Source organism: Artemia sp. Qi Xiang Cuo, chromosome 3, assembly GCF_049724085.1.
Source record: "Artemia sp. Qi Xiang Cuo chromosome 3, ASM4972408v1, whole genome shotgun sequence".
Taxonomy (NCBI): domain Eukaryota; kingdom Metazoa; phylum Arthropoda; class Branchiopoda; order Anostraca; family Artemiidae; genus Artemia; species Artemia sp. Qi Xiang Cuo.
This window is the reverse complement of record NC_142796.1, coordinates 50,676,704-50,689,767: the sequence shown is the minus strand read 5'-3', so window position 1 is coordinate 50,689,767 and position 13,064 is coordinate 50,676,704. Positions and strand designations below refer to the sequence as shown.

Genomic DNA, 13,064 nt, shown 5'->3' with positions numbered 1-13,064 from the left:
TTAAATAGTATACAAAATAGTACGAAAAGAGGAAACAGAAAGATAACATACTCAAAAATTACAACAGAAACAACAACTTCTTCGAAAATAGCAACAAGGACAACAACTTCTGGAGAAAAAAAAAAGAAAAAAAAAAAGAAAAAAAAAAGGAAAACAAGCAAACTTGCCCACTCGTGCTTTAGAATTGTTGGTTTTGTTTTTTGCCGGCTAAGAAGTGTCTCAACAGCTAGATTTGGGTCCGCTAGGTTGTAGCGCCGAATCCGAAAACTATTTTTTGTCCAAGGTGGCAATTTTAGTAGGTACTTGTCAAAACGGAAAAATAAAAAGCGTATTTTAGACTTTTCACGGTTTGCCAATAATTTCCAGAAAGGGGTCACATATAATATATGTGGCAGAGCGGTAGCGTTGTAAATACTTGCCAGTAGTGGACGGTTAAATCTCAGAGTATATACAACTACTACAGTTACTAACAACTCATTTCAATACCAAGCTGCTTGAGGTTAACCAGCTGCGCAGGCTCCTCTCTTTACTCCTCTGATGAAGTTCCGATTCCTTTAAGTTCTTTGTTACAACCTTTCCCAACCCAGATGGGTAGACGCAAAACAGGAGTTGGCGATCTATCGTCCTTCATCCATAAGACGTGGCCCAGCCATCTTAAACTTTCTTTCCTAATGTAATGGGGTCAATTCTCCTTATATATGTTCTCTTATGTAGTTAGTTTTATGAAAAATATTTTTTTGGGGGTTTCCTAATTGCAAATGATTGACGCAATAAATAGCTCCAGGTGCAGCTAATTCGGCACTCGGTTGCAAGTGGGGCATTTCATTTAAAAAGGCCAGTTTATATGGGCGTTACCCAGGGTTGCCACCCCTAATGATTTATCACTATTTCTAGTGGTTTTTTATATTGCCTAAAGAATAAAATCACAAAATCAACCCAAAAATCAGTACATTCTAGTGACTTTTTTTTTCACTATAATTTTTGGTTTGTTTCAATTCGGCTCTTATTAAATTAGTGACATATTAAACGAATAAAAAATTCCATAGAAAGTGGAATAAAATCTCATTTTCGTAAAGTTTATTGTTTGATATAAGGTCAGAGAAACGAGCACCAAAAACTGTCAATTCCCTTATAAAACGTTTAGAGAATATCAATCTTTTAAAGTGCCCAATTAGCATTCCTTAACCACTGTCTTAACTGTGGATTCCAATATTCTAATTTTAGTTCGAAACTTTCAAACCTTATTTCGAAGCCTATTCTTCCAAACCTTGTTCAAGTGTGAAAAAACACACACTGCGACTTGGCTATTCTACTTTTTACACCTTCGCTGCATCCACCGTCCTTACTAATAATGCCACCCAGGTGAGAACACCTACCCACTTGATTGAATGTCTGTTGCCTAGCATCATCCCTTTAGCTTTATTTACTCCTAGTCTTGGTGACTTAACATTCTTAACATTAATCTTCAAACCTATTCACGAACCATGAAATCTCAAAACCTCCATTTAAGGCATTTTATTCAACGTTTGTTTTATTCAGTTTTACCTCCCATTTGATACCATGCTCTCTCAGTGTTTTCTCGGCTAATAACCTTATGTCAACTTCATTTTTTCTTCGACCTTCAATGATAGTGAAAGCAAATCAGCGCAAATTTCCTTCTCATGAAAAGTGCTGACGTGTCACAAATAGTGTTGTAACTGGTAAAACTGGTCACGGTAAAATTTTGTATTTTACGTATTTCACCGTAATTTTACGGACCCCCGTAAAATTGGTATTTTACGTATTTTACGTGATTTACATATTTTACGTATTTTACGGGTATTTTACTTATTTTGCTGAAATATCTTACGATACCTTGCAATTTTCAGAGCACAGAAAAGCGAAGAGGCTTGTAGAAATAGGATTAAATCTTATTTTGTGTTGTGTATAGCTGTGGACCGCGGTTTAAAAGGCGGTTTGCCTGACTTAGGCCTAAGTGTATTATAGTACAGGTAATTATAATTTTAAAATGGTGAAATACTAGCTGAAATAAAATTACATTAGTTCTGTGAACTGTTAAAGGCAGACATACAAGCAGGTCTGACATATGACAAACAAGAAAAACATAATAGCATTAAATAGCCGAGACAAATGAGGATAATGTCAGCCAGCGGACAAAAAGAAAGCGAAAATGATAGAGGCAGATATTTCGTCAGGGACTACCGCCCATCCGTCTTCAGTGCTACAAAAAAAACAATTAACCTTTTGAATTAACTCTAACTGAGCAGAAGAAAGACTGAATTAAGCATACCAAAAACCAAGCCATAATGAAAGAAAGATAACTCACCAATTAGATTGGACAAGAATTTCCTGCTTACTGATTCACTTAGCTTATCTACTGACCTAATTTTCATTAAAAGTTTGGTCAGAGGATCTTAATTTAAACTGAAGAAAAATGTTATTCGAATCCTTTAATTTTAAGTTATTGTAATTTGGGTTTATAGGAATATCTCCAGCGTCACTATTTAAAGAAGGATATCTATTTATAGATTTTTTTTTTAATTTCAATTGCCTTCCTAAAAGAATATGGGAAGCCATTTGCTTCAAATATTAAAGTTGCCTCATCAAAAGAACTACATAATCTGGACTTTAAACAATGTGGAAGGACAAAGCAGAATCAATATCCTCATTTTTATTTTAAATTTCATATCTCAGAGAAATCTTGTGTTCATGCCGTCTTTTCTCCGCGAGCCGATGTTTATCCCCCCCCCACGGAATATTCCCCTCTCCCCAGAGGAACATTTCCCCTATTTTCCCATTGGATAATTCTTGATTTTCATTAATAGGGAAAGTAACATTTCATACTCTCCTGTTTAAGTCAGGGACAATCGTGTTCCACTACCTATAGTAAAGACCCATAAGGGTTCAATGTATTAGTTTATTAATTTATTTTTTCCCAGAAGCACTGCATGTGGAAGGGGTGGTCGAATAAGCTTTGGAGGGGGATCAGTCAATTGGAAATCAAAAGTTCCACTGTCCTTTTCTAAGATTTATCCTGCTTTTCAACGAATTGCAACCGAATGAGTTGTTACTGACTACAGTGTCTAAAAGAAATTCTTATTCTAGTTTAACGGCCCTTGTGTTTCAGCAGTTGTTTTGAAAGAATCTGCAGATAAATATAGAATTAGATCTAAGGGAGAGACAATGGGAGGGTGGAGGTAGAAATTGATATATAATCCTTTGGGCCGTATCCAAGACTTTCGTTGGGGGGGGGGGGGTTTGGAATAGGCCCAATAACCGGAATAAGAAAATATATAGTAAGGAGCTAAGCAAGACTTTTAAGCAGACCCTCCTTAAGAGATTTTCAATGACTTTGAAAGTGAGTGAATCTTCCGCTCTTATAATCCAGTGCTTAGTTAATCGAAATCATCAAAGTGTAATAAGCCTCTTTTTTAATTGCCTTTGATACTTTTACATATAAATGAACAATAAAATATATCTGATGTGAGGAATGTGGATGAATATGGCTATGGCTGAATGCAAGGCTGTTAGGGTAACATTTCTTAGGTTTAAATGTAGAAAAAAAGGATTAATATGATTTTACTCCCAAATAATGGTAAATTTAATTTATTGATTAAATTTTTTTATTCATTTTTCTTTTTTACAAAATGGATGTCCGAAATCAGGCACTGTCCAACTGTTGAGATATTAATCTAGGCTCAAGATTACCAAAGGGAAAAACTAGACAGTTAATTAAATTGATGAAGCTCTAGATGAAGGGGAATTACCTTTTTTGAGCAAAGGAAAATCAGAATCATTAAAAAATTTTCATTAAAAGCTGAAAGTGATGCTTAAAAAGAAATGCTCAACTGGTCTTGTAGCTACAGGGTAACTCTAAAACACCGATTTTACACCGTATTTCCTAGGGAGTACCTTATTTTACCAATTTTACTCACCGAGTTTTTATTTTACGCTAATTTTACAACACCAGTTACAAAGATAGAATCTAATTCTCTGGCACTAAGCAACAGTGGCTAATAACAGTCCCCACTTAGACCATTTAAAAGAAAGAAAACACTAAGCTGAATGACAAAGGATCTCCTTTCAGTTTTCTTTCCTTTCTTCCTTACTTACAGAACAGGATAATTTCGCTCTCAGGTTGCAATAAACATCGTGCCTTGCCAACCACCTATGATGTAACTATGCCTCTGCAAAATTAGATAAGCTATTAATATTAGTAGTTTTTTGCTCCAGAATTACGAGGCAAAATCTGTCAAATTACATAGAAAAATAATCTCGTAATCAACTGAAAGGCTGAATAAATAATCTGAAAAGCTGACAACCTGCCTGTGTTGACAGATAGCGCATCGAATTATTTCAGGAGGTCTTTAAGCACAGGCCCTGAAACATTGTTTGTCCTAATCATGGCTGGTATTGCCAACCTTGCATGAAGTAACTATGCCCTGGAAAAATTCAACGAATAGATAAGGATAGACACTATAAATTTTCCTCCTTTTTTAACCCCTTTTAAAAAATATACCCCCTCTCTTTATAGGCACACCAACAAAGGGTCTAGTAATACAGGGTGTTTGAGGATCAACATTACACTTACTTAGAGAGAGAAATTCCACCTGGCTTGTTGATTAATTCTTCGTGGTGCAGAACGGCTTCATCCCAGGATAGATCGAGGAACTTCAGGACTTGATTCATTGTATCTTTTGGATGCAAAACCAGCTGTTCATAGTAGACCATCATACAGCGAGTAGAGCCGACCTAAAAAAGTAGCACTTTAACTATCTACTTTTGAGTCTTAGAGTAAATGTAGAAAGGGGCGGGGGAAGAAGCAACAATTTTACCATGATCACAATTGATTGATGCCTGAAGTTATGATCCTTCGCAAAGGTTTAAAAAAGAATTAATTAGCCAGTATTTGGCTGTGCTGACTGAAATCAGAACCGATTTCGAACAGTTCGCAGTAACGAACTGTAAGCATAGAGTGACTTGTCCCTATAGTATCAAAAACTCTAAAAAAAACAAAATTTTTATAGAAATATATGCATTAAAACATTGGCTTTCTATGCTTATATCTAAATATATAAAAATCATTAAGTTTAATATTACCCATCAAAAGCTATGAGCCTGAAATATCTGTCTGATTTTCGAGATAGGGGGAAACAACAAAAATCGAAGTGATCTTAATTAAAATCACACCATAAGCTTCAGCATATCAGAAAACCCTACTGTAGAGATTTTGAGTTCCTATCTATAAAAATGTCAAATTTAGTATATTTTTTTTTGCCAGAAGAAAAATTACGGATGCGTGTATCTTTTTTTCCCAAGGGTGATCGTATGAAACCAATGGCCCTAGAAGATCGAGAGGGGACTCACTCAAACGGAAATAAAAGTTCTAGTGCCATTTTTAAGTGACCAAAAAGATTGATGGGCGACAGACCCTCCTCCCATACCCTATTTTTCCCCAAAAATATCTGATCAAAATGTTGAGATAGCCACTTGATTCAGCATACTAGAAAGGTCCAATAGCTATGCCTATGGGAATGACCCCAAATAGTCCCTGGAGACAGGGCTGTAAGTTACAAAATTTGTCCATTGTCCACATATAGCATTTGTTATTGGGAAACTACGAGATTTTTTTTTGGAGGAGGGGGGTTTTTCGGGGGGGAGGGTGGTGGGATTTTCTACATCTTCAACTTAAAGTAAGGAGCAATATTAAAACTTAAAACGAACAGAAATTATTCCATATATGAGGAGGATTGACCCATCCTCGAAACTAAACAAAGTTTGACTTTTTTTCACAATTGGTTAAGAAAGACTGCTCAATCATAAGGGCCGTTGAGTTTGAATGAGAAGCATTTTTTAAAGAACTCTAAGACATCAGCATAAATAGAGAGGGGAAGACCCTCTAATATACGTAATAATTTCTGTTCGTTTTAAGTTTTAATGTTGCTCCTTACTTTCAGTAGAAAAAACTTGCGGTTTTTAAATTTAATTTACAGAAAGGAGTATAAAGTGATATAAAAAGAGTATAAACTGTACATTTTAATTGAAATACAAAATATGTCCATTCCCATGCGGAAACAATTAATGAAGAGTCAAAACTTGATTTCAAAACTCGGTTTCATTTGTTTCAGTCTTGCCTTATGGCTCATTTACTTGAGTTTAAGTCTTTGTGCAGCATAAGTGATCTACTTCTTCTGAAATTGAAACTGAGCTCTCTGTTCCATCAGCAACACCTCAACCAAGTCAGAGACACTGCCAAATTTTTTGGCCTAAAAATCAACGCCAACAAAACAAAAGTATGCCCAAAACTGTATCTCCACTTGAATTACGCTGTACTATGGAGATCATTGAGCAAGTCTTGGAGTTCAAATATTTAGGACGTACCATCCACAACACCGACTCCTGCCACAGAAAAGTCAAGGTCAGATACGGCGAGGCAAATGGATCTTTCATGAGACTGAACCAAAATCGGCATAACCAGCAGTACTCTCTCCGACTCAATAAGATAAGATAAATTTTATTCTCCATTAGATACAAATACAATATTACATGATATTATTCCCCCAAAGGCTCATTGGCCTGTACAAAGGGGGTCTGATCTGAGGCTTTTAAACAACAACGTCCTCTCGACGCTTTTCTATGGTTCCAAAATCTGGAACTTAGACCAACACCTTGAAAGGAAATTCTTCGCGTTCGAGAATACTTGTTTAAGGCGCATTCTAAATATCCATTGGACCCAATATATAATGAACGCTACTGTATGACTGAAAATATCTCCGCCACTGATTACTGAAGTTATCAAATACTGGAAGTGAAGATACCTCGGGCATGTGATTCACATGCCCGAGGCCATATTCCAGTGGAAGCCACATAGTACCACAAGAAGAAGACCACCCCCTCAAAACACCTTACGAGGTAGCTACTGAACTGACCTCTTAAATTACAATGCCTCGCTTCAACCTGAATGGGAGGATGTCTCGACGGTCGCAGCGATGAGGGACGACTAGCGACTCTTCTTGGATGTTCTAAGCGCCTCTGGAAACACAGGATGATCTAAGGTCTAAGGGCCCCATCCCCCTAATAAATGAGCTTACGTAATATTTTCTTTTGAGACAGTGAGTTAATGTAGAAAAGGGGATACAACAATTTTTATTATAATTAATAAAAATAATTACTACAGCAAATTTCGTTTTGTAATAAAATAGCATTAAAAGCGGATAAATGAGAACATAAGAAAATTTTTAATAATAACAAATCAGCGATCGCAATTAAAATTATCCTGTTTTCTCACCCTTGGGGCTACAATATTATCTTTCACACGAAAAGCTTTCACTATTGCGAAACAAGTCACGTGCAGCGCAGAGAAGAATGGATAGAGACCCCTGTCCTTTGGAAAATGGTGACCTAACATTTATTTTGCCCTAAGATTAACTTTTTTGCGTTAAACTGATCGTATCTTTACTCATCTTAGCCTATTTTTATACAGATTCTTTGTCTTAGTTCTTTTGAATTTGATTCTGAGTCATTAGAGCTTATCGACTGCGGAAAGGTAGGGCGTCGAGCTTGCTACTTGTCCCTGTAAAACAGACCCATCATCTGAAACATGGATTCGACGCCGTATGTGCAGAGCAATGGCTCAGGGGGATCTTTATTTCTTTTTTTTAATCAGAGCTTATGATAGTAGTTTCTCAAATATAAAAACTATACGACTTACCTCATCTTAATCAACAATCAGGCAGAAACAAATATTTGGAATTCGGATAAAATTAAGACAAAGATCAAAATACAAACGAGAAAAAAGAAACTTACTGCTTTACATTCATTGTACATTGTTTCAATGGCTTGATTCCACTTTTTCATGCAAGATTCATAACTTTTCAAATCAAATCCAGTTATAGTAACCTAAAAAATAAACATTTTGAAATACAAATGACATCTAAATAAAATAGTTTCTTGCCTTCTGAACACATTTTATATTTTTTTGTGACATTTAAGCAGCTTTCATAACTTCTATTTCAAATTTATCCCAATGCTTCGGAGATTTATAATCCTCCAAAAGGAATTCTTTCCATTTATTCCCGTTTTATCTTCTTTACTCTTTTCCCATTTCCACTGATTTCTTTAAGCACCATTGCCATCAAAATAAAAGAGGTTTTCCCCTTGGACCCATTTTAGGTCAGTTTATACCTGCAAATCTTAATTTTCTATGGTTTTCTTTTGGACGTCTCAAAATTACGAAGATTTCAACACCTAAAAACCGCAATTTTCTTAGATTTTTCTCTGGGCTATTTCAAAATTCTAAACTTTTTAGGGTAGTATTATATTTTCCGTCAGTATTAGCCACCTTGATCAGTGAAAACATACAAGAAAAGCTAATTAGTTGAATTTGACAACGTTTCTTGTCAGGATTTATTCAAAGATTAGCAATCTGTTGAATCCCAAAGATAACTACACTTTAAACGAGGGCTATACATTTAATTAAAATAAGAATTACCCATTCTTTCTAATTTTGTAAGATATATACAGTCACGTAATTTTCCACTTAACCAGTTAAAACAATCACATTTCATTGACGCTGTCCTTGGTACTTAATGCCTTGGTAAAAAACTAAATTTTAAGAGGGTAGACAAACCGTTTTAAAGCTTACTTTGACCTTATCATAAACCAAAAATTAGGTTGTGTGGCAGTAACATCAAAAGTATGTGGTAGTAACCTTATGAATGTGTGTTAGTAACAGAACATTAAAACATGTTTGCCCAGTGAAGACTAGAGAGAACCGGACTTGGGTAATGTTAGAAAGTCTACGCTACCTATACCTGCTATATATGTTAGCAAAAGAAGCAGCATAAACGAATTAAACAAAGAATTTTTGTCCTCTGATATTTCAACTCCTAGAATCAGAAGATTTACTGCACGATATCTAATCAGATTCAAGCCAAAACAAGCTAAGTAAGGAGCAACTACTTGGAGTCACTCATCCCAACTCATAGAGTGAGTTAGAAGGAAAAGGGCTGAATAGTCTTGACTGAAAAGACCACGTTCGCTGAAACAGAAGAAGAACTTTTGTCACACTTTTGATAATGCTAGAGCAAGCCGAGAACGAGAGGGTGTTTTTGGGAGAATGCAGTGGAAAAATATGGCAGTGAGTTTGATTTATCAGAATAGACTTGCTTCATTTCAAAATTAGCTGCTTCCACCTTTCAGACTATCTTCAGTTTAAAGAGACGCAATATCTTTGTAATCAAGCAGTTGTACCTACAATTACCAAGACTATTCTTCGTTCCCCTCTTTCAAGCTCTTGAGAGAGGAAACCACCCTTTTCAACAAACGGCCCCCATACAAGGTAGGGGTATTGAAGAATAAGAAGCATATGAGTAATGTAGGTAATATAATAAGTAGCCAAGTAATATAAGGTCAAAACAATTCTGATTTAATTTTTCACAAGGCCAAATGAGTTGGAAAATACTAAAAAAGAAGCAAGATGTTTTAAGAAATATTTATTTGGAAGAAGGCGATTAAAAAATTTTTACGACTACTGCTAGGCAATTGATCTTTGAGATTTAGTTCGGTATTTGGTAGTATACATAAAATCATGTCAAAATCTTTGAGGTAACGGTAAGGTAATGGACCATTTATCACCAGGCTCCCATTTCACCAGCCAATACCTAGGTGGTTGTCTATTTAGCACTGAGAAGCATTATTCGAGGCTGTTTCCGATTTACTTCTTTGCTTGCTGCATTTAATTTATCTTGTCAGAACTTCTAAAATCTATAAATGATATTTCCAAGAGCCTTAACAGGGATTAGGCAGGAGGGTTACATCATTAAGGCCAAAAACAAAAAATTGAGTTGTTTCTGTATTTTTCTAACTTTTTATGGCAAAACTTCGACTTATTCGGTTTGGCTTTAGAATAATTCACAGTAGGCTAGGGTATTCATGCCTAAACTGATACTTCAATTAATCCATAAGGTAGAACTCAGTTTATGAATTCTCTCAAGATGTTGATATTCACCATAATGGGGTATCCGTACTTTACTAACAAACTGATTTTTTATGTCCTAAGGCAAAGTACTGATTTTTTTCACTTTATATGTCTTGTAGTGGTTCCTTGGATTCAGACACTTAGCCATCCCGAAAAATATTATAAGTTCAATAATTTTTGTGACGGTGTGGTCCAGTAGGCTTCTAAGTGATAGTTTGCGGTGTTCGAGGCACTTTCATGAGTTATTTTGAAGAGTACTCTGTGTGAGTGTTACCACACTGCATTACCAGGTCGTTTTATTAGTTTCATAATATAATCAATTTCTTCTCAGAAACAATGGGCGGCACTTCATAAAGGCAATAATTGTAAAAAAAAAACGCAAAATACTCGGTGGCCATATTTAGACTTATTACGAAAATTACCAATGAGTGGTTAACATTTTACAACAATTTGTCGCAGTTTTTGGTAGCTTTTTTTAAACCATGTGGTATGTATTTTATAGGAAACTTTAGAAGCTTTTTGAACGCTGTACGACCCGGACACGAGGAAAGGAACCCTCAAAAAATTAGAAGAAACAAGAATATTTCTAATCTTCCTTACAAGAAGAAACGAAAAACAAATAAAACAATAAACTGAAAATGTAATAAAATATATGCAAGTTTTAAACAAGCTATCACAAACTGTATTAACAGCCTTTACATGTATAACGAATATAAAGTAGCCAGCCTGATTATTATCAGATAATATAGAAACAGGATTGGAGAACACAATCATCTAAACAGTCTTCATGATTACCTGATATCACGCAATTCTGATTTTTTTTTTTTTCCTGAATGAAGACCAACAGTATGATCAGGGTTTAGTTTGTGTCATACTAGACCACAAGTTTAGAATTTAATTCCCATCGCAATTAGAAACTGTGCTGAAAAAAAAAATTTTTTCACCTAGTTAGAAAATATGTAACAACTCTCCCTAAAACAAAACCCGTAAAATAATTCTTAGAAAACATTTGTTTAATTCTGATTTTGCTAGGGAAGCAAACACTAGGGATGTGAACCCTTATTTAAAGTTGTGGTGTTGCCGCTTATTTTTCTTTGTTGTGCTAGAAACAGTAAAATATGTCGCGCTTTACCAAGTAATTATCAGGAAATTTACCAAGGACACTGAAAATAAAATCTGGCTGTTTGAATTGGTAAGTAGAAGCTTGCACAGCCATTTATACTGTTTTCAGTTATAAATATACATAAGACGGTCCAGAAAATGCAAAATTATATTTTTATTTTAATCCTCTTGGTGCTTTAAGGTTTCGAGCGACAATTTTCCCTCCTCAAGTAGCACCATTTTAAAAGTTATTCTATTCACAAGCATAATATGGTTATAGTATACTTAAAGTTCCTGTTCATGGTATACTGAACTTGGACTGTTTATTCATAAATTAATTGAAAACTTTCCGAAAAATAAGTTTTTCAAAGAAAACTAAAGGCCTCTTTAAACTTAAGCTCAGCAGATACAAATACCTGTTAAAATTCAAACTCGAAACGACAAGAAATTACTATTAAAGAATAAATGAAACCCAAAACGAAAAGAAATTAAATAAACAATCAGCAAAAACAGACAACAAGTAATAACATAAATGAATAAATAGATCTTAAAGCGAGCAATGCTTAGATTGAATATGAAAAACAAGCTTAAAACAAAAAAAAAAATTTTTCTATTTGAGTATAAATGAAACTTAAAACGAACAGAACATAAATAAACAATCAATGTAAACAAAAGTACAAAAGATAGTAGTGTAAATGAATAAATAAATCTTAAAACAAGTGAAGCTCAAATTTAATATGCAAATCAAGCTTGAAACGAATAAATATCACTAAAAACAAGAGTTTGGGTATCGCCTCCTTTTCTCACGAAAACCAATTTTATCACAAATATTTTCTTTTGTTCGTCATACTGAAAATAAATATTAAGATTATAGTGAAATTTTGGATTATCGAGCTTTCAGCATTCAATATCTTTATACATCAAATATTTGGTTCAATTTATTAATTCTTTCTAAAGTTGTTCATGAGGAATATAGTTTCACTACAAACAAGAGTTTGGATGCTACCCCCTTCCTTAACGGTAAATAAAAACCAAAAGCCTACTATGTGTTTGGGGTTTCACTGAAAACAAATTATATTGCAAATATTTTCTTTTCCAGTTCTTACAGCATTGAAAATAAAAATAAAATCTGAGTGAAATAAATTCTTGAACTGATGGATCTTTCAACAACTAATATCATTATATATCAAATGTTCAATTTGATATTGTTTACACTTTCCAAGACTGTTCAAGACGCATATAGTTTTCAGTAAAGCGCCAATGACGCAGTAGGTTTTAGACTTTTACAGTGAGAGAAGGAGGCGATAGCCAAACTCTTGTTTGTAGTGATTTTTGTTCGTTTCAAGCTTGATTTGCATATTCAATTTAAGTTTCACTCGTTTTAAGATTTATTTATTCATTTACATTTATATCTATTGTCTGTTTGTTTGCATTGATTGTTTATTTATTTTCTGTTCGTTTTAAGTTTCATCTATACTTCAATAACAAAATATTTAAGATTAAAATGGGCTTTAGTTTTCCTTAAAAACTTATTTTTCGGAAAGTTATTTTTAAAATTAATTTTTGTTCGTTTTTGATTGCAAAAAGTTTCAAGTTTTAAAAAATTCCTTATTTCAAAATCAAACTTTTTAAAAATCAAATTTTCATCAAAGTATCAAAACTGGTATCAAAGTAGCACTATCAAAGTGAAAAAAGTTTGCACCCTTTGAAATTTATACGACGACCCCTTCTATATGAAGTGACTCCGGGGAAAAAATTAATGGAGAGTGGGGGAAGGCTAGCAGCCCTCTGATTACTTTTTACTCTTAAAAAATGAATTACAACTTTCAATTTCCAGTCAAATGAACCCTCTATGAAGCTTACACGAGCATCCCTTCCATAACAACCATATATGCCCCCAGGGCATAACTTACATCGCCTACCCTCGAGCCCTGGGGGGCGATATCGACACCAGAGTTTTGTTATCTGAACTTCGAACTATTTT

At 34.5% G+C, this 13,064-nt stretch overlaps 1 protein-coding gene across 2 annotated transcripts in view; it reads right to left on the bottom strand.

Annotated features, from left to right (window-relative positions):
- Window positions 1-13,064, bottom strand: part of Tpst (tyrosylprotein sulfotransferase) — an 87,306-nt gene that overhangs the window by 13,599 nt on the left and 60,643 nt on the right. For both annotated transcript variants that reach the window (XM_089086998.1, XM_089086997.1), the window contains exons 5-6: window positions 7,807-7,899; window positions 4,592-4,752 (exon numbers count right to left, since the gene is read on the bottom strand). In XM_089086998.1, coding sequence (XP_088943124.1) covers window positions 4,592-4,752; window positions 7,807-7,899 — 254 coding nt within the window. The remainder of the gene's footprint in view (window positions 1-4,591; window positions 4,753-7,806; window positions 7,900-13,064) is intronic.